The sequence below is a fragment of the Herpailurus yagouaroundi genome, unplaced genomic scaffold (genome assembly GCF_014898765.1).
Source record: "Herpailurus yagouaroundi ecotype Mexico unplaced genomic scaffold, PumYag 141, whole genome shotgun sequence".
NCBI classification, from domain to species: domain Eukaryota; kingdom Metazoa; phylum Chordata; class Mammalia; order Carnivora; family Felidae; genus Herpailurus; species Herpailurus yagouaroundi.
The window spans coordinates 73,704,244-73,726,168 of NW_024412396.1; the positions used below are offsets into that span (position 1 = coordinate 73,704,244).

Consider the following 21,925-nt stretch of genomic DNA (forward strand, 5'->3'; position numbering starts at 1 on the left):
ATGGCAAATGAAAGTCTACCCCACAACCTTGCACTTCCACTTCTAGGTACCGTTCAAGAAAAACAACGCGTCCACAAAAAGTCTTCCATAGCGACTTTACTCCTGATAGCAAGAAGTGAGCGTGGCCCGAGTGTGCTCACTGGGTGGCCGGGTGGCCGGGTGGCCGGGCAAACCTTGTTGTCGACAGGCAGCCGAGCAACATTCAGCAACCTGAGAAGCGACACTGCGTGTGAATCCTGCGCACAGTTCACTGAGTCAAAGAGGCCAGACCCCAGAGACCGCATACCTGTGGTTGTTTTTATGGACCTCTAGACCAGACTAGTAACCTGTGGGTGCCTCAGGGGAGGGGACTGACTCGAAGGGGCCCAAGGGAACTTTCTGGGGGATGAACATGTGCTCTAACTCGACAAGACACGGTTACCTGGGGATGTTCATCCGTCAAAACCGACGGATCAGAACACGTCAGATGTGTGGGTTCACCAGAGTCCCCGCGGTCGGGTAGCTGGTGTGGAGGAGCTGAGCTGGCCTGGGTTCAGACCTTTGCCTCCCGGCTTAGCCACAGTCTCACCCTGGGACCTTGGGCAAATGTCTCTGTGTCTGAGTCCTGACGGCCTCCTGAGACTGAGCCGATAATCACTGCGTGCCACTGCTCCATTGCAGGCTTTGGATTGAAGCATCCCACACTTAGCCGCACCTTGTCCCAAGGCTGTGACCAGGCTGTGCTTTTGGCCACATAGACCATCAATCAAGTGTAATTTCTCTTGAGAGCCTCCTCCCATTTCCCTTCCTCTTAAAATTGGTTTAATCAATAAGGAGAAATGTAGAAAGAAAAATGAAGATTCTAGGGGGCTTAATTCATTATTAATTCTCATTCGGGTCCAGATTTCCTGATAAAGAGGGGCGCCCTCTCCCCAGATGCAGAATTTGCTGGTGCTGTGCACGGATGTGATGAAGCTAGCGACGGGGCCCACGCAGGGACTAACCCTGCGCTTATCGGCCCCGGTGCCCGGTGCCAGCAGCATGCTGACTGCCCCGCCCGGTGCCAGAGAGCCTGCCGAGTGGCGCCTGGCCGGTGGCAGGGCGGCCAGAGGCCTCGGAAATGCCCCTGAGCTGTGGTGTTCTCAGACCACAGGGTCAGCCGCAAGAGCAGCCTCACCTCTTTCTTTGAAGGATAAATCAAAGTCCATAGATTTAAGTGAAGGATTCGTCATTTTACAAAAGCAATTAGCGTGTGGCCTTTTCCTTCATTTGCCTGCAGGACCTATAAAACTGACAAGCCTGGCGTGTGGAAATCAGCACATCTGGGCCTGTGATTCCAGGGGCGGAGTTTACTTCCGAGTAGGAACCCAGCCTCTCAATCCCAGTCTGATGCTTCCGGCCTGGATAATGATTGAGCCGCCTGTCCAGGTAAGCCAACCCTAACTGACACCAGGCTGCCCCTCGTAAAGGCGGGAGCTGCCGGATCGCTGTGCCGGGGAGGGGACCACCCCCGCCTGCGTGCGCACCCCAGCAAGCGGGGGCAGAGGCACATGTCCGGGGAGCAAGGCGCGCCCCCAGCCCGCGCTCACCCGTCTCTCCCAGGCGCGGAATTTAGAGCCGAATGCATCGTTAGAGATGATCTGAGCCAACACTTAAGGTTTTTTTCTTCTCAAAATAAAAATATTTTGCCTTTTTACAAAACGAACGTTGTGTTTTAAAAAAATAAAATCAGGGGCATCTGGCTGGCTCAGTCCAGTGAGTATGCGACCCTTGATCTCGAGATCGTGAGTTCAAGCCCCAAGTTGGATGTAGAGATTACTAATAAATAAATAAGAATAAAATCAAGCAGTACCCAGAAGTACGGCAAAGAAAATAAAAGCCACTCAGATCTTGTCAGCACCTTGTGAGTACCTCTCCTGGCTTGTTGGGTTCTGTGTCCCGTCCCCACCCCCACGGCATTTCAGCTTACCGTATGTTCCCAGTGTTTTTCTTTTCTACTTGACTCTTCCACCATTGATCACAGAAGCAGGGGTCTGATTTTAGTGCACTATTTAATTACCTTTAAAGATCTAACGGGCCTGGTTGCTATACTAGGTTTATTTCTGTTAAAATGTATACTTAGGGGTCTGTGATTTCGTGACTTATCTGCTCCAACTCCTGCTAGGCCCTATTTTGTGAATTTGTTGGAAAAAACATGATGTTGCCATTTGCAGAGGCAGCAACGGGACAGTGGTTAGTCCTTAAACAGAAGAATGCTTAAATGGGGACAGGCAGGAAATCAAGTGTTTGGGTAAAGGCCCGCGTTCATGACTATCTATGTTTTGTGCATAGACAGGGACAGAGTGACAGAAGTCGAGGGTCAAGTTGCAGGGCCATCTCTGAGGACCTCCAGTCCTCCCAGGAGACATGGGGTGTGTGCTGGGAGGCCCTATGGTTGGACCAGAGGTCGTGTTGGAGTTCGAGGTCCTGGCCACAGAGGCCCCGCGTCCCCACTGGTAGATGTTCCTCCCTCATGGAGTTAAGGGGAGGGTGGGTAGAATAATGTCCGATGGCACCTTGTGAATCAGAAAGCGCTGTGCAGACGTGAGGTGACATATGATGAATGAGGATGCGGGCTCACTTCTCTGCACGCAGTGGCGCAGCGGGAGCAGGTCACCCGGCAGAGGGGAGTTTGTCATCACTGGCCTTGCTGAGCGCTGCCTGTGCACAGTGATGAGCAGAGACAAGCCAGCGTGCGGCTCGCTTCGTTGGCGTTCTGAAATTCTCTTTACGCAAGGCACCCTCTTGTTGCCTGAGCCCTTTGGTACGTCGCTGTTAGCACATTCCTTTTTTTTTCTAAGAGCTTTATATTATTTCTTTTAAGAGTTACAGTTCACCCTTTCATAGTGTAAAATTCAGGGGGTTTTAGTATATTCAGGAAGTTGAGCAACACTTACTACTACCCTGTTCCAGAACTTTCTCATCACCCCAAAAAGAAAGCACATACCCATGAGTAGTAATGGTAGGGTGGGTAGGTAGCCCATATCCTCTTCTGGAACCCCCACCCCCTCAGCCACTAATCTCCCTTCTATTTTTATGCCTTTGCCTATTCTGGATCTGTCTGTTCATATAATGGAATCGTACAATAAGTGGCCTTCTCTGCCATCTTTCACTTAGCGTCGTGTTTTCAAGTCCTGTAGCACATTGTAGCATGTATCAGTGCTTCGTTCCCTTTTGTGACTAATATTTCGTCATGTGGATAGATGTGTTGTTTATCTGTTCATCAGTTGGTGGACGCTCAGGGTGTACCCACGTGTGGGCTGCCGTGAATAATACTTCATGTATGAGTGTTTGTGTGGACTTAACATTTTCCATTCAATAGAACGTGTAGATACCTTTAAAGGGAATTGCAGGGTCAGTTGGTGAATGTACATTTAAATGTTTAAGGAACTGGGGCACCTGGCTGGCTCAGTCGGTAGAGCATGTGTCTCTGGATCTCGGGATTGTGGGTTCGAGCCCCACATTGGGCGTAGAGATTACTTAAAAATAAAATTGAATAAACAGACGAGCTGATTTCCACAGTGACTGTGTCATTTTGCCTTCCACCAGTAATGTATTAGAGTTCTCGTTTCTCCACATCCTTTCCAAAAAGTTGTTCTTGCCCGATGTTTTTATTCTAGCCATCCTAGTAGGCGTAAAAATGGCATCTCGTGGTTTTGACTTGCATTTCCCTAAATGACTAATGATGTTGAAGATCTTTTCATGCACTTACTGGTCCTTTGTATATCTTCTTTGGAGAACTGTGTATTCAGATTCTTTGCTCATTTGTCAACTGAGCTATTTATCTTTAAATTCTTGAGTTATAAGAGTTCTGTAGGTATTCTGGGTTCTAGACCCATATCAGATACATGATTTACATATGCTTTCGGTGAGTTATGTGCTAACTGTTGCCTGATCCAAGGTCTTGAAGATTTGCATCTGTATTTTCTTTCAGACATCTTACAGTTCTAGCCCTTACATTTAGATGTTTGATTTATTTTCAGTTAATTTTCATATAGGGTACAAGGTGGGTGTCCAAATTCATTCCTATACACATGAATATCCAATTATACCAGCACCATTTGTTCTTTTTGATTCAATTATCATGAAGGGCTGTCAAAATCAATTCATCATAAATGGAAGGACTTTTTTACTTTAGTTCTATTTCAGTGATCTGTATGTCCGTCATCAGGCCAGTACCACATTGTCCTGATTACTTAGCTTTGTTGTAAATTTTGAAATCAGGAAGTGATTTTTCTTTTTCAAGATTGTTTTGGGGGTACCTGGGTGGCTCAGCAGTTAAGCATCCCACTCTTGATTTCAGCTCAGGTCATGATTTCACAGTTCGTGGGTTTGAGCCCCGCCTTGGGCTCTACACTGGCAGTGTGGAGCCTGCTTGGGTCTCTCTCTCTCCTTCTCTCTCCGCCCTCTCCCACTTTCTCTGTTTATCTCTCTCAAAATAAATAAATAATATAAACTTTTTTAAAAATACTTTTTTTTTTTCTACTCTGGTCTTTTGCACATCCATATGAATTTTAGGATCAGTTTGTCAATTTCTGCAAAAAAAAAATGCTAACATTTTTATAGGAATTGTGTTGAATCTGTAGATCACTTGGGGAAGCATTGCCATCTTCATAGTATTAAATCTTCCAATCCATGAACATGGGCTGTCTTTTCATTTATTTAGATCTTCTTTAATTTCTTTCAGCAGTTTTGTGGTTTTCAGAGTATGTGTTTTTAACTACTTTTGTTAAATGTATTTCTAAGTCATTTATTCTTTTTGATACTACTATAAATGGAATTTTTTTAATGCTTATTTATTTTTGAGAGAGAGAGAGAGTGTGTGTGTGTGCAGGAGTGCACAAGCTGGGGAGGGGCAGAGAGAGAGACACACACACACACAGAATCCAAAGCAGGCTCCAGGCTCTGAGCTGTCAGCACAGATCCTGATGTGGGGCTCAAACTCACAAATCACAAGATTGTGACCTGAGCCGAAGTCAGATGCTTAACTGACTAAGCCACCCAGGCACCCCGGAATTGTTTTCTTAATTCCATTTTCAGTTTGTTCATTGCTAGTATAAGTTTCTGTATATTGATTTTGTATCTGGAAACCTTGCTAAACTTATTTTAGTTCTAATAACTTTTTTGTGCATTCCTTAGGATTTCTTATGTACAAAATCATGTCATCTACAAAGAGAGATAATTTTACTTCTTTTCCTATCTGGATGCCTTTTCTTTCTTTCTTTCTTTCTTTCTTTCTTTCTTTCTTTCTTTCCTTCCTTCCTTCCTTCCTTCCTTCCTTCCTTCCTTCCTTCCTTCCTTTCTTAAATGCTTATTTATTTTTTAGAGAGAGACAGAGCACAAGCAGGGCAGGGGCAGAGAGAGAGAGGGAGACACAGAATCCAAAGCAGGCTCCAGGCTATGAGTTGTCAGCACAGAGCCTGACGTGGGGCTTGAATCCACACAGTGAGATCATGACGTGAGCCAAAGTTGGACGTTTAACCAACTGAACTACCCAGGCGCCCCATATTTCTTTTCTTGCTTAATTACCCTGACTAGAACCTTCTGTACGAAGTTGAGTAAAAGTGGCAGGAGTAGACACGCTCGTTGTGTTCCTGATCATAGGGGGAAAGCATCTAGTCTTTCACTGTTAACTAATGATATTAACTGCACATTTTTTACAGATGCCCTTTTCAGACTGAATAAGTTCCCTTTATTCCTAGTTTGTTGAATGTTTTTTTTTTCCATGAAAGAATGTTGGTTATTGTCAAGTGCCTTTTCTGTATCTATTGAGATGATCATGTGTGTTTTCTCCTTTATTAATATGATATGTTATATTGACTGACTTTTGTATGTTGAACCTTTTGTTTCCGGGATAAATCCCAGTTGGTCATGATATGTAATCTCTTGTATATGTCGCTGTATTTGGTCTGCTAGTATTTTGTCAGGGATTTTTGTGTCCTTATTCATGAGAGAGATTGGTCTTTGGTTTTCTTTTCTTGTCATGTGTTTGTCTGGTTTCGCTATCAGGGTAATGCTGGCCTCTTAGAATGAGTCGAGAAGTGTTTCTTCCTCTTCTATATTTTGGAAGAGTTCCTGAAGGGTTAGTGCTGATTATTCTTAAAGCATTCTTACAGCTCCTCATTGTAAGCTTGGGCTTTTCTTTGTGAGATGTGTTTTGATTACTAATTCAGTCTCTTTACTTGTTTTAAGTCTATTCAGAATTTTCTGTTTCTTCTTGATTCAGTTTGAATAGTTTCTGCCTTTCTAGAAATTTGTTCATTTCATCTACATTACCTACTTTATTGGTGCCCAGTTGTTGATAGCAGTCCCGTATCATCATTTCTATTTCTCTAAGGTTGGTAGTTCTGTCTCCTCTTTCATTTCTGATTTTAGGAGTTTGAGTCTTCCCTCTTTTTTTGTTAGTATAGCTCAAAGTTTGTCAACTTTGTTGATCTTTTCTTTTTTTTAAGTTTTTTTTTTTTTTTTAACGTTTATTTACTTTTGAGACAGAGAGAGACAGAGGATGAATGGGGGAGGGTCAGAAAGAGAGGGAGACACAGAATCTGAAACAGGCTCCAGGCTCTGAGCTGTCAGCACAGAGCCCGACGCGGGGCTCGAACTCACGAGCCGTGAGATCATGACCTGAGCCGAAGTCGGACGCTTAACTGACTGAGCCACCCAGGCGCCCCTGTTGATCTTTTCAAAAAACATCTTTTGGGGGCGCCTGGGTGGCTCAGCTGTTAAGTGTCTGACTTCCTTCAGCTCAGGTCATGATCTCACAGTTCATGAGTTTCAGTCCTCCTTCAGGTGTGCCCCGCTTCTCTCCCTCTCTTTCTGCCCCTCACTCGATTGCACCCTCTCTCTTTCCCTCTTTCTCAAAAAAAAAAATCTTTCAGTTTTGTTGATTTTTCTCTATTGTTTTTCTGTTCTTTACTTCATCTGTTTTCACTCTAATCTTTGTTCTTCTACAGCTTGTTGTGCACAGTGTTTTGCTTGCTAGTGATATTCTTTTGAGATTTCCAAGCGCTATCTGTCACATTTAGTGTGTGCCTGGAGAAGGCATAGGTTTGCAGAGTCCCAGCACGGAGCCACGCCAGGGTCAGCGAAGGGCTGCTAAGGGGCAGAGCGAGGTCTGTGGGACGTGTGGTGGTGGAGGACGGTGTCAAGCCGGTCGGAGCACACTTGTGCCTTGCCTCAGACTTTTCCCATCAAGCCATGGGCCGGGATGTTAGAGAGCAGGGCCAGGCAGTGAGCTGCTGACAGTGGTAGGCTCCAGCCAGCCTTGCCCCCAGCTGGCACCTGTCTGCAGCCGTGGGCCACTCGGGAACCTGGCTGAGTTACATCAAAGACTGTGGGGACCCGCAGATTGTCCTTTCTTTCTCCGCCTGGATTCTAGAATAGCCTCTGGGAAGCAGAGCTCAAATTGGGGAGAGAAAGCTGTACTTGGAGTGCTCTATTGATGAAAGTGATCAACAGCTTTACCCAGGAAAATGGCCAAATGGAGCAAGTTCACATGAAGGGGCCTCAAAGCCGTGCTCTGAATAAAGTAGTGATTGCTAAATGGGCTGCAAAACACTAACTATTCCAAGTCGTTCCGCTGAACGGAGCCACGTTTTCTGACTCAGTTAGCTTTAAGTGCTGGAGAAAAGATTCGCTTTCTGTGGAATTGGAAGATACAAAATGCTTTTCAGATTGGTTCCTGTGGGAAAAAAAATCAGACTTTACATCTGCGCAGGCTTTTATTCAACACCCTTTCCAGCCCTGACTTGCCGGAGTCCTGTCTTCAGTGCAGGACGTACGAGTCAGGAGCAGTCCCTGCCCCTTGGCAGAGGATGCACGTACTCGGGACAGTTGAGTGACTGTGTGGCCCCCAACCCTAGCGAGTGACCAAGTCTCCACGGGGACCCAGGCCCGCCGTGCTGTTACAGCCTGCAGGGACTGCTTCCCCCGGGCAGCTGGGACCGACCGACCGCTCAGCTACAGAGATCGAGGTGACCGCGAGCCCTGTTGCTGAGTGCTCACCTCGGGCCACCTGTCCTCACAACATCCCCGTGATCGTTCGTGTGCCCGTGTGGGAAACCCCAGCTCAGGGAGGACCAGAAAGTTGCCGGAGGCCTCACGGCTCTCCTGTGGCAGAGCTGGAATCCAGGTGTGTGTCACCCCAACTCGGTGTGGGGACCGAGCCTGGGCCCAGAGCCGCGATCGCGGTGGTGTGCCTGAGGCTCTGTGACCTCACAGGCAGTGTTTCCAGGCTCCCGTGTCCTGCAGCTGTAGAGGTCCCGAGGAGATGAGTGTGGCAGTAGGGAGGTGAGGCTTCACTAACAGGGTTTGGAAAGTCAGGACAATGGGGCACCTGGGGGGCTCAGTTGGTTAAGCCTCTGACTTGGGCTCAGGTCACGATCTCGCAGTTCGTGGGTTCGAGCCCCACGTCAGGCTCTGTGCTGACAGCTCAGAGCCTGAAGCCTGCTTCGGATTCCATGTCTCCCTCCCTCTGGGCCCCTCCCCCACTCATGCACTCACTCTCTCTCTCAAAAATAAACAGTAAAAATTAAAAAAAAAAAAGACAATTTGGTTGAATCCCAGTATTGGAGTATAAATGGAGTTTACGTGTTTCGATCATAGTCAGCCTCTTCCTACTGTATTTTTTTTTCTTCAGTTCGTTCCTCCACTTGACCTTCTTGGTCTGCATGTAGGATGTGTTTGCAGTGGAAACGGGGTTGGGGGGACAGGTAATAGCTGCTAAAGGACACGATGAAGTGAAGCAACGGAAATCCTCTGAGATCAGCAGCACTTATGCCGTTTGCTTCCCGCTTTCGTCTCTGGTAAAAGCCTCCCTGCTGTAGTAGTTTTGGGGTGAAGTTTAACAAAGTGCTCAAAACAAATGACTCAGTGTTCAGACTTACTAACATATGGAAGGATTTGGAGAAAATATTTATAGTTGTTTTTAGGATTTTTTTTTTTTTTTTAGCATTTTTGCTTTAGTTGGAGAATGTTCTGTCCAAGGTAGAGGGAGCACTAAAGCAAGCTCAGTGGGTGATGTGACATTTCGCGGTACTGTGGGCACCGATGGCCCTGGTAAAGGAAGGGCAGCATCCTGCTGTCCCCACCCTAGTTTGGCCCCGCCTCTTCTTTCAGGCCAGTCTTCTTTACTGCATCACTCGCTCCCCTCCACCCCCAGGTCGCCTCTGCCTCCTGAGCAGACTCCGCCCTTCCCTGACCATGGGGTCCCCAGCCTCACGAGGAGGCTTAGGCCCGCCCAGCCCACCCTTCCTGTGTGGACTGCTCATCGGTTTGCAGGGGTCATTTACTCCGCCAGGGAAAGAGAGAGACTTGGGAAACCAAGACTGATAGGTCTGGCCAATGGCCAGAGTAACTTTTAAAACTTTTATTTTAAATTCAGCTGCTTCAGGTATTTTTGTCTGTATGAACAACAAAAACATAAAGTAAGTATACAAGCATGATACCAGATAATACTCCTAAGGATTCTCTGCCCACAAGCTGCCAGTGGGGATGTGTAACTGCATGTAACCTTAAGCGCCGAGAACTTATGCATCGACAAGTTCACACCTGACAATAGGAAGACTTTCATTCGAGAAGGGTTAGCATTAGGGGCGCCTGGGTGGCCCAGTCGGTTGAGCGTCTGGCTCTTAATTTCGCCTCATGCCGTGATCTCATGGTTTGTGGGTTTAAGCCCCGCATCGGGCTCTGTGCTGACGGTGCAGATCCCGCTTTGGGTCCTCTGTCCCGCTTGCTCTATGCCCCTCCCCAGCTCGTGCACGCACACGCGGGCGCTCTCTCTCTCAAGATAAATAAACAGACTTAAAAAAAAAAGAAGAAGAAATGTCAGTTCAGGACAGCAGAGCGGAGAGCGGCTAGAGGAGTTTTCGTCGTCCTGACCCCTGACTGAAGGCACGGCTAAGTAGCCCCGATGACACTCTCACCCCTTTCACCATCTGGTGACACCCGCCGACCCGGCACAGGTCACTCAGCCGGGGACGGATGATGGGAGAAGGGGGGCATCCACGCCCCAAAGCCAAGCTCTGTGGGTACAGCTGAGCACCTGCTCCTAAGAGTTTTGGGGTGTTCTGATCGATGGCCGATGTCTCCAGAAATAAAATTGTTAGGAGGCCTTGGGGATAATGACACCAGGTCCCTGTCATCTCATTTGGGAGGCGGGGGATTTGGCCCCGTCTGGTGCTAACACAGGACCATTCAGCAAGTTAGCCCCACCCCCAGCTGGGGCCTCCGCAGCACGGCCTGTCCCCCCACCGCCCCCATGGCAGTGAGAGCGGTCATGCTCTGGGCTCTGGGACAAGGGCACAGAGCTCCACACGCCAGGCCAGCACGCGGAGCCCCTGTGTTCGATAAGGAGAAGAAAAGACGTTGCCAGTTACGTGCTTCGTGTCCAGGAGGTCTCTGCTCTGTGAGATTTGCTGTGACGGAGCGGAGCTGAACTGCGATGTGTTTATTCAGGGAAATCCGCCACAAGTCTTCCACGTCACTTCACAGAAGAGCTTTTATTCCCGCCGAGAAATGCTCATATCCTAGCACGTTGCTGAGTAAAATGTCAGTTACAGACACGTTCAGTGGTTCTGTTGAAGTCGAAACAACGATGATGCGTACACTGAAAACTCTGCAAAGACACGGCGGAGGAAATGGTGACGTCTGGGTGTAGCGCGCTATCACGACTGAGTTTTTCCTTCCCTTTGCTGAAAATCTGGCGATGAACGTGTCCTACTTCTGGAGTGAGTACTTCACAACTCTGAATAGTCTGAGTAAGGCTCGGTCTTGGGAAACAATCAAAAATGTTCCCGAAGCTACCGGTTGTTAACACCGTCTCCAGCGGTCAGCGTGAACTTGGCTGCGTTCTGTTCACACGGCGAGGCTGTGAACGGTGGGTGAAGTGGGTGCGGCACCGGCCTTGTGGGAAAGAGCCCACTTAGCAAATTGTGCCAGCGGCGGTTACCGTAAACAATCACGGATGTACTTTGAAAGGCCGTTTAAACTCATGTTCTGGCAGGAACCGCTGAGGAGAATCACTCCAGGTGGAGCCGTGGCCCTAGCGGCTTTGGAGCCGGTCCTCGCCGCTTCCCGGAGGTGGTGTCCAGCCTCCTGTGCTGTGCCCCCTGTGCGGCCCCGAGGGTGCCCTGCCCCTCCCGGCAGCAGCACCCAGGGCCCTTCACACACACCCACGGACTGAGGTCTGTGTCTGCTGTGCTCACAAGGCTCAGAAAGGCCGTGCGGTACCGATTTGGTAAGAAACAAAAACACAAAATGATCAATACCACTAAATACCTAGAAAAAACTACAGCGGGGATTGCTCTTTTTGATCCAGGGATGATGAGCGATGATAATAGTTTTCTCTGTTGTCTGTGTTTTCCTCTGACGGGCAGGAAATCTGTTTTGTAGCCGGAGAGAATAGGGGTATCTTACAGAGGACCCAGACTTTGTGAGTCAGGTGCAGCCCCTCTGCTCCAGGACGCCCCCGCAGACATCGCTGGCCCATCTAAATCTGCATCTTTATATGGGGGGTCTTTCCACCCCCCCGCCCCCGCACCCACACACAAAGGATTCGGGGCCTGGAAGACTCGTAGCCCAGCCTCCCCATTCTGCAGGTGAGGAGAGGACAAGCCGGACGAAGCGAGGTCCCAGGGCTCGGGGGCTCAGTGACTCTGCCCAGACTCCTCAGTCTTGTCCTCATCCAGGATGCCAGCCCTGTGCTCACAGAGCTTGCGTGAGCTGGGAGGAGGGGGCCGCCGGCTCCAAGGTGGCCAGAAGCCTCTCGCAGAGACAGTGCCGCTGCAAGGACGTGACTGGGGCTGGCAGACTGGACAGAAGGGGTTGCCCGCCGAATGAACCGTGACACGTGAGCGTGACCAGAGAGGCACCGTTGCGCTGGACCAGAGGGGGCCTGTCCCCATGCCCGGCCACCACAGAGCTTGGGGCCAGGCCGAGTGGCCTGGTCAGGCTGTTTCAGGAAGGAGCCCGCTCGAGGCAGTGCCACGGTTCCCTGTGACCGCGTGGTTGCAAGGCTGCAACATAACGGCCGGGGTGGGGGGGGTTGTGCATCGCAGAAGTCAGATGAGCCTGGTCAGCAAGGGGGAGACAGCACCCCTGGGGTGGGGCAGGGCTCCCCTCCACTCCCTGGGAGCTTGGATGTCAAGGGCAGGGGAAAGGGTGCCGCAGTCACCAGGCCCTGTCTCCGCATTCGTGCCTGGTGCCTTGAGTGATGGTCAGCCCTGGGGCCCAGGGCCCAGGTCCCACCTGCAGTGCTGGCCTGGATCCCAGGACTGTGGGCCTCATTTGGGAAACAGGTTGGCATGTTCCTAAAATTTCCACCAGACACCTCCGCTCCTGGCAGGAAAGATTTTGTATGAGTCAGGCCGTGGCCAAAGGCAGGGATGGAAGAGAAGCTGGAATGGGGGACCCGGTCCCAAGCAGGCAGCCACCCTCCATCGGACCCTCTCATGGCGCAGATGCTCTGCAGGGAGGGGACGCACAGGCTGCAGCACCGGACAACCTGCTGTGAAGCCTGAACCAGGGCCCTCAGTCCACAGCCCTGCGCTGTAGGGTGGTGGTGGGGACCTCAGCACTGGCTGGAACTGGGTGACAGGATAAAAAGGAGTGATCGCAGCATCGCAGAGGAGCCCGCCCCATCGCTGTTGTCCTGAGCGACAGGCCAATGACAGACGGTACCTCCTGTATGGCGCCAGTTGTATGAAATCCTGGGACGGGTCGGACAGATGGATCTTGAGGGCAGGAATCGCATCCGTGGTTGCCTGGGGGGCCGGGGTGGGGGGGTGGGTGGCTGCCAGCGGCTTGAGGCTGCTTCCCCAGGGATGACCATTGTCAAACTATGGTTCGTACACCTGCCGTGTGTTAACTTTACCTCAAGAGAAAGCTGTAAACAAATACTGGCTTTAGTTGATGATTTGCATGTTGAAGTATCCAGGGGAAACTCTGCTGATGTCTGCAGCTCTCTTTGAAGCACATCCAGAACAAGATGGTTTGCTGGGTAGATAGACAGGTGGACACATGAAGAGGCACGCACGGTGAAGTGTTATTGGTAGTGAGTGTGGGGGTGTTTCCTGTAGAAGTCTTTTGGGTTTTTTGTACGTTCCAAGATTGCCATAATAATGCTTGGGTAGGGGAGATTCGATCCCGTGTATGAAGTAACTGGTAATTCATCTCCTTTACTTTCCAGCAGAATCAGGATAGCAAAACAAACAAACAAACAAACAAACAAACAAACGAACCTAAGCCAGTCCTTCAAAATACTTCTCCGTATGGAGGAAATACTTACCTCCCAGAGTAGGGACTCAGGGGACCCAAGTTATGTGGGCATAATAATGAGTAATATTGCCTCCCTCTGAAATCCCTGTTTTGTCCCAGCAGGGAGCATGATCTCCCTCCCACGTCCTTCCACCTACGTGCTCACGCTGTCTCAGACACCTGCTGCCTCGCACGCGGTCTGACCTCTGTGAACACGGAATGAGCTCTAGAATATTGTCTTTCAAATGCTCGTCTTCTAGCAAGACAGACAGCTGACACAGTCCCCTTGAGTTAAAATACCTTGCACAGTGCGTGCACACGGTAGGCACAGGCCACGTAACCACAGGAATCATCACTTGGAAGTGAAATAGGAAGCTTTAGACCAGTTACATGGACTTCTGCTTCCCATCAAAACAGAGTAATAGGAAGCAGATTTATCCTCCTGCCTGACACAACAAAAATTCCAGACAAATTATATGAAACAGTGGTTTTCAAGACATTGGACATCAGACAACAAAGAACAGTGGTCCCTGACAAATAGGAAACAAACGAGGTGACCCCTATAGTTGCCAGGCTGTTGCATGGGCAGGGGGACCCCAGGTAGGGGCTAGCAGAGCGCAGCCTGCCCCTTGAGTTGAGGGCATAGCTCTGGGAAGGTGAGAGGCCGAGGAGGCAGGAACTTGGGGGAGGACTAGAGAGCTGCAGAGGCCCCACAGGGGCTCACGCACAGAAACACATGTGTGAGGAAACAACGCGGGGCCAGCAAGAGAGCCACCTGTAAACATCAGAGGGGACATGCCTGGGAACTCAGCAGAGGCAGGAGTAGTTCCTGATCTCACCATCCCAAGTGCAAAACCTCCTGAGCCCTAGCTATCCTTAATTGGGTCATAACCGAAGAGCATGTGGCCCCAGTGATGGGGCAAAATCAGCCCTGTACTGAATATAATTCTAATACTGGTGACCAGAGCTTAAAAGCAAGACCTAGGGGTGCCTGGGTAACTCCATTGAGCATCCGACTCTTGATTTTGGCTCGGGGCATGATCCCAGGGTTGTGGGATCAAGCCCCAAGTTGGGCTCCGTGCTGAGCATGAAGCCTGCTTGGGATTCTCTAGCTCGCTCTCTCTCTCTCCAGCCTTCTCACTCACTCGCTCTCTTTCTCTTTCTCTCAAATAAAATAAAATAAAATTAAAAAACCAAGATCTAGAAGGATCAAACTGTTTCTAAGTAAATTAGCAGCGTCCCAGAACAAAGCTCAAGAGTATTTATAAATCATGAAAACATCCAGCACCAACAAGGTAAAATTCATATGATCTTAAATCCAATCAGAACTCACCAGGCAGGCAGAGAAACAGGAAAATATCGCCTACAGTGAAGGGAGGTAAATCTACCAATGGAAACTGACCCAGAAAGGATACAGATGATAAAATTCATAGGCAGGGATGAAAACAGGTGTTATAATTTTACTCTTTATGTTCCAGAAACTGGGGGAAAGATTGCATACATTAAGTAGAAAAATGGGAACTATAAAAAAAAGACCTAGATCAAACTTGCAGGGATAAAAATTATAATGTCTGAGATTTAAAATACCCTGTATGACATTAGTGACTGTGTAGACATTGCAGAAGAAAAGATTGAGGAACTCAAAGACAGGAATAAAACCATCCAATTAAAAAAAAAAAAATTTTTTTTTTTTTTTTCAAGGAGGGGGTGGGCACCTGGGTGGCTCAGTTGGGTAAACATCCGACTTCTGCTCAGGTCACGATCTCACGGTTCGTGGGTTCAAGCCCCATGTCAGGCTCTGTGCTGACAGCTCAGAGCCTAGAGCCTGCTTTGGATTCTGTGTCTTCCTCTCTCTCTGGTCCTCTCCTCCCTCTCTCCCCCCGCCTCAAAAATAATCATTAACATTTTTTTCAAAAAAATCCAAACTACGTCACAGAGAGAAAAAAAGACTGGGAAAAAACTCAGAGCCAAGTGAGCATGGGACAGCCTCATGTGGCCTGGTTCAAATGCAGCCCAGTCCTGAGGCGAAAGAGGGACGAGGGTGACAGGAAAAATACCAGAAGAAATACGGCCAAAGGGTTTCCAGATCTGATGAAATAATTTTGTTGAGGGAAGAAGCCAGACAGAAAAGAGTTCATATTATATGATTAATTTATTTAAAACTTAGAGAATGTGGACTTTTGTAACAGAGAGCAGTGGTTGCTTGGGGATTGGTGAGGGCTGCGGGGTTGGTTGGGAGGGTCAAGCAGCGTGGGGATAGTCTCTTGAGTGCACACAAATGTCACTTTTCAGGTTGGACGCTTTAAATGTGTGCATTTTATGTGTGTCCGTCATACCTCTGTGAGCTGTCCAAAAATTGTGTCGAACAGTAAAGAAACAAATAAATAGGAAGGCAGTCACTACGTTGTGTTGGGTGTTGCAGAGGGAACGAACGTGCATGGAGATGTCTCTGCTGGTGAGATCAGTGATAAATGACCAAAAAAAGAGGGTGCCACAGGTTATGAGAGCGACCACGAAACACCAATCACCCACGGTAGCCATCCGTGGTTCCCCTGGACGGTGCAGTCTTCGAACTGAGCCCTGAGATGGTGGGCATTTCCAGTGACCGACCAGTCACGGGTTTGGCCTGGTGTCTCTGAGGAGGGAAAAGCTTCGCACAGGACAGTTCGTGGTTGGGGACCGTGTGTCTTGTGCTTCTCAGCAACAAATACTGGTATCACCCAATGAGACCTGGGAGCATAGGAGGCAAGGAAAGGTATCACGTAAAGGGAGGGCTCGGGATGTCCACTGGCCCAGGTTTGGGCAGGAGCTGAATGAGGAAGGGGAGCCGTGAACCGTGGAAGTTCTGTGGTCCGTCGGTGGGTCTGCTGTGCGCACCGTGCGATCCAAGGCTGAGGCAGAATACAGGTGGAGCTCCTGACACCAGTGTTTTTGGGTAAAGGAAGCCGAGCGACGTTGCGGTCCGGGCGTTCCCTCGGTGACTGGATCGGTCCCCCCTGCGTGTACCTGCCGGCCCTGGTGGTGACCCCGCTCAGGTCCTGCCGAGCCAGCAGTGCTGTGTCTGCCGTGCTGCAGGGGCCTTCGCTCCCAGCTGGCGGGCACACGAGTGCCTTGGACAGACAGGGCGGGAAGCCACCAGAGCCCCGCCAACCAGGACCGTCCCCACCAGAGCCAGAGCCCGGTTCCTGAAATCAAAAGAACCTGAACGAATACTTCTTTTTTTCCATGAGACCAACTGACCTTGGGAGAGTTGCCCAAACTCACTGGCCCTTCATTTCGTGACCAGTAAAGTGGAGAGTCCGCTCCCCCTGAGGACCATCTGGAGGCATGTATTCAGAGGTCCACACATAGGTACCTCCCCTGGAGGTGAACGCAGCAGGTCTGGAGTGGGGCTCAGACGTCTCAGTTGGTTGCTTTTAATCAACATCACACACATAAGTGCAGAAGTTAACGCGTCAGCTGGGCCCACAGGGTGTGCTACAAGAAACACGCCTCCCCACCCGCTCTCCCCTCTCTGGGAGCCGCTTTCTTGTAGCTTCATATCCCTGAATGACTGCCTAGGGAGCAGTTTCTGGATCCTTCTAGTTCTGTTTTCAGTTGACTCCCTGCTGGGAGAGGAGGATGCAGAGCAGTTCATGATCTAGCGCCCCCGCCCGCCTGCCTGCCACAGTGCCAGCATCCACACAGTGCCTGGGGAAGTACGTTTCCTGTCTGGACGACTCTCTTGTCCCTGGACTTGCTCATGGTCATGATTTTCCATCTTGGTTTTACATATCCAGCCTCAGGCTCTGCCAGTTATCTCCACTGTCCGTGCTCGAGGGCACATCAGGTGCCACCCAGTTCCTCCTCTTGGAGAGGTGTCTCCTGGAGGCTTTGGCCGGCCCCAGTCTGGCCTGGTCACCCAGTCCACCTGGGATTGCCCTTCAACCCTGCCTTCCATGTTGGGTCCTCTCTCTCCTGGACCCCCTGTCTTCCTCTTCCTTTGTTTTGGTGAGCTTCATCCTCCCGTCAGTTCCTGAGAATGGCTCATGGTACATAACTTGAAAGTCTTTGGCCCAACTGGCAGTTGGCCTTGGCTGAGCAGAGCAGCCTGGGTTGGAAACTGTCTTCTTGTAGAATTTCGAAGGGTTTCCTCCACCGTCTCCTGCTGTCCAGCATTGCTGTTGAAAAGTCTGAGCCGTTTTGATCCCTGATCCTTGATACCTGACCTGCCTTTCTCTCTAGAAGTTTGTAAGATCTCTTTGTTCCCAGTGTTCCCAGAACAGATGGTGATATGCCCCGGGGAGGGCCTAGTTCAGCCTCTGTGCTAATGAGCCTGGAGTTTGTGACCTGCTGCCCTCTGGCCATCGGCTTCCTGCCTCTGCCTGTCTCATTCTCTGTGCTTTCTGGGGTTCCTGCTTATGTGCCGGGGGCTTTCCTAAACTGGCCCCACTTTTCTTCCCTTTCTCTCCCGTTTTTTCTTCCTACACTTTTGTCCTACTTTCTAGAAGACATTCTCAGCTCTAGCCTGCAGTCTCTCCGTCGGATGATATTGCGGTCTCGTTTTCAGGTCCTGGAAGTCCCTGTCTCTGTTTCCTGCTGTCGAGACTGCTTTCGCTCCCCTCCGAGGAGGTTTTTGAAGTTTCCTCTCCTCTGTGGTCTCCATGCCCCAGAGTTGTCTGTTCTCTGCGTCTGTCTCGTCTTTTCCGTGGCAGAGGCTTGCCTTAGATGCTGGCGGTCTTGGTTCTGAGAGTGGGGCACACGCCGCTGGGCGCCCTGCGAGCGTGCCAGGAGCTTGTTCCCTGGGCGCCCCGCCCCGCATGGTGGCCCGGCTCGGCTGTTTTGCCCGGGTCCCTGCGGTCAGTTGCTGTCAGCCTTCCTGCCCCACGAAGGTCATTCCTGCTCCCTGCACGTGTTCCTAACTCCAGGGTGACAGGCCGCCTGCCCCGTGTGTTGCAGAGGGAGTGCGTTCACCCTGCTGCCACGGCCCAGGAGGCTGTGGGTTTTGAAGCTCCGAGGCAGAGTCTCACATACCTGCTGCTGAGAACCCGGGGGGAGGTTCTCTGCTCTGCTCCACTCTCCGTGGTCCAGCCCTCGGGATGCCCACGTCCCCCGTCCCCTCTCCTGAGCCCTCAGAAATCTGAGTGGTGCTCAGGGGTGGGTGGGGCTCCCTTTATACGTCCCGGCTTGGCAGGGGGACTCAGCAGAGCTGCCCACAAGTGCAGGCGGGAGGCCTCCACTCATGGTGTCCCATGCCGTTGGACACAACAGCCCCAGTTTAAGAAAGACTAAATTTTGGGCCACTTTCTTTCTTTTCTCCCCCATGTTGTCCTTGCTCCCGTAGCTCCTTTGAACAGGACTTGTGTTTGAGCTCCCCTCCTCAAACACCGTTGCTAAGAAATGTTACTGTTCTCTGGGATAGCCGGGTCTCAGCCTTTCCCCTCATTCTGGAAGGCTGCGATTCCCCATAAAGGACTGCCAGGTACCGTGGGCTGCCCGGACCCACGGCAGCCCCCTTGTCCGTCTCCAACATACATGTGACTGCTGGTGAAAACACGGACCCAGGGACCGTTTCCCATGTCCCAGCCTGACAGGCGTGTGCCCCATACAGCTGTGAGCATCAGGAAGGGCCTCCAGGGACCTTTCCCATCCCGGCATCACTCCTCCGGAGGGCTGGGCCCGGAAGCTGCTACGCGGGACCGGGCATTCCTTTGAGTGGCTGCCGGGACGTCAGCTCTCAGAGACCCGTGGGGACCCGTGCAGCTGGAATCAAGTTCCTGCGGTCTTCTTGCGTCACTACGGCTTGGAGCCCTGATGCTCACCACGGCACAGTCGTCAGGCTGGTGTCTGACAGGACTTCGAGTGGTGGATAGGAAGAGCAGCCACGGTCGGTGTCACCAGCCCCCTCCCAGGAGGAACAGAACATGAGCCCTGTCCAGGATGCCTGTCCCCGAGCGCTTTGGATTCATTCGCACATCCCCCTGCCGCCAGCAGATGCTGGGTTTACTGGACTCCAAGCCACACTTCCAACCGGATGCAGAGGGGGGTGTGGGAAGTCGCTGGAGCCGGTGCAGGAGTCACGGGGGAGAGGGCCTCTGGCTTTGCGGTCGGCCGGCCAGAAGAGAGGATCAGGGGAGCTCTTCTCCCGTCCGGAAATCAGAACCAGCCTCTGGTAGCCTCACTTAGCTAGGACAGCAGTTTCCAAGCATTTTTAGCAGTGGAACTCATTCTTCAAATAAAATCTTACACTTAAGCCCGATTTGTGCAACAAATAGCAGCAGATCTGCTCCCGTGAAACTGCCCGTGATGCGTGGGCTCTGCAGGCCTCGGGTGGAAGATCTCACGTCCCTGAGGCAGTGAGGACAGAGGGCTCGGCACAGCGGGCCCCACGGCAGCCCGAGTCAGCTGTGCCCCGGCCTCAGAGCTCGCAAACCGAGTCAAGAGCGTGGCAGCTCGCATGGCTCCCTCTCCGGCTGAGGACCCAGAGCCCGAGGGGCAGGGGATCCGTCCTGGGTCACAGCGGAGTGCGAGGCAAAAGACAGCAGGGTCCGGCCCTCAGCCGCCTCGAGAGTCTGCTGGTGCTTTAAATCGGGGCCTGTTAACGTCGGTGTCTGGTTTTCAAGCCTATCTGAGCTTAGAAGGAACAGACCAGACGCAGGGAGAGAATCTGCAACAGGGGAGGACACAGAAGACCGAAAGCAAGCACACAAGTCAGAGCAAGACCGCGGGGGCCGCGCGGCTGGGGAGCGGACGGGCCCGACGGCTTCACTGCAGCAGCGCGGGCCCCAGGAAGAGTGGGGTCTGCACGCACAGCGCAGACGCGGCTTGCTGCGACGGGTGTCGGGAAGCGAAGGGATGTCTGGATGGCGTGGCGGCAGGGTCTGTGCCCTCCTGGGGCGTCTTCCGGTGGGCCGCTGCCGGGCTGGCTCTCTGATCAGTGCGCCTCCGTGTTCCCGAAACGTCCCCGCTGAATTTTATCCGGGTCCTCATAAGGCCCGCACCTAAGTGATCTGTCTAGAATACTTCCTTTGGCTGTGAAACTTTCAGGTTTTTTTCCTCTTACCCTGGGTTTATTTCCATTCTGGCTGAGGGACGGGTGCGGGCGCATGTGCGAGCACGCGTGTGCGAGCGGCTGTGTGTGTGTGTGGCGTGTGCACACACGTGTGAGCACTCCTTAGGGTAGAGGCACACCTGCCAGAAGCGTAGAGAACTCTGACCTGAGCCCCAGACCCCTGAGCTCTGGGAGCAGCTCCGCCGTAGGCCCTCACCCTGACCTTCAGCACGGATTTCATTATCAGTTTGCTTGCCCAGAATATGAGGTTACACTGGCCTCCCAGGTCCCTTCCAGCCCAAAATCGTTGGAGTGAGCCCTTAAACAGAAAAGCCAGAGTCTTTGTTAGCAAGAGGCATTGTTTCTGTGGAGCCTGGAGTTAGCTGCACTGCCCTCCCCCTCTGCCGGGGGCTTGCTGTCCCCAGAATGCCAAGTTCATGAACAGTTCTTGGGCAGGGGCTCTGTGACACGCGGTGACGTGTGGAGCGCTGTAGGCTATGAAGAGGAAAGCTTGTCCAGTTCCCTCTGCACCTGCCCAGGCCAGAGGAGTGAAGTGTGGGGGGCGTATTGGATGGGGGCCCCTTAGGGCTGGCCGATGGGGCGGGCCGTCTGTCAGAAGGTTCTTGCAGCAGGCAGTTTGCAGGCTGGGCTTTGCAGAGCAGGGAGGGCTCTGATGCACACTCCCGGTGGGGGCCGTGTAAGGTCATGTGAGCAGGCTGAGAAGGGGGGTGACGTAGCCCCAGTGGTGTGGGGCCAGGGGGGTGCTGCCTGCTGGTGAAGGTGCACACAGCCCCCCGAGGAGGCCCCGGGAGCAGTCCAGGCAGCGCACCATGGGGCTGGGGCTGGGTGCCTTCACACAAAGAACGACTGCTCAGAAGGAGGCTCCTGTGTGCCAGGCGCCGAGCCCGGGCACCGGGCAGGCAGGCACGGTCCTGCCTTCAGGGAGCTCACGGACCCGTAAAATTGGATGGAAACCCAACTCTGCAGCGAGTTGCCGGGTGAGAGTGTGGATGCCTCCTGGGTCACACTTATCCCTGCCGTTGGCTTCCACTGGCAGAGGTACAGGCAGCGGGCAGCAGAATCACGGGCTGCAGTCTTAACACTGTCTCTGGTCACCAGAGCCATTTCTCCCAGGACTGTGGTCTAGAGTGCCAGTTTTTGGGAGAATCCAGTGGCTGGAGTCCCAGTTCTTGGGGGAATGTACCAGATGAGAAAGTTCGGATCAGAGCTAACAAATACTGTATATAACTCAAAAACAAGCTTGTGTCCGTTCCAGGAAGCACAGAACCTGTCTCATTTCTTCTAGCTCACACTATCTAAGCTGAGAAGTTTTTTTTTTTTTGAATTTTTTTTAATGTTTATTTTTGAGAGAGAGAGAGAGTGTGTGCGCAAGCGGAGAAGGGGCAGGGAGAAAGGGAGACAGAATCTGAAGCAGGTGCTGTGCTGTCAGCACAGAGCCTGATGTGGGGGCTCGAACCCATGAACCGGGAGATCATGACTTGAGCTGAAATCAAGAGTCGGACGTTCAGCCGACTGAGCCACCCCGGCGCCCCTAAGCTGAGAAGTATTTCTTTGCACTTGACTACTAAGGTGAAGCCCTTAACCTGAGAATAGTCCCTGTGG

At 51.5% G+C, this 21,925-nt stretch overlaps 1 protein-coding gene and 1 non-coding gene across 5 annotated transcripts in view; both read left to right on the forward strand.

The window, feature by feature from the left end:
• The window catches only part of TECPR2 (tectonin beta-propeller repeat containing 2), a 106,358-nt gene that overhangs the window by 70,246 nt on the left and 14,187 nt on the right, over positions 1-21,925 (forward strand). For 3 of the 4 annotated variants that reach the window (XM_040478291.1, XM_040478289.1, XM_040478290.1), the window contains one exon: positions 1,259-1,407. In XM_040478291.1, coding sequence (XP_040334225.1) covers positions 1,259-1,407 — 149 coding nt within the window. Of the gene's footprint in view, positions 1-1,258; positions 1,408-1,581; positions 1,676-21,925 lie in introns of those variants that run through there. The other variant, XM_040478292.1, reaches the window with a different exon arrangement.
• On the forward strand, positions 3,416-3,488 carry TRNAQ-CUG (transfer RNA glutamine (anticodon CUG)). The gene has a single exon. It is a non-coding gene; the product is annotated as a tRNA-Gln (tRNA).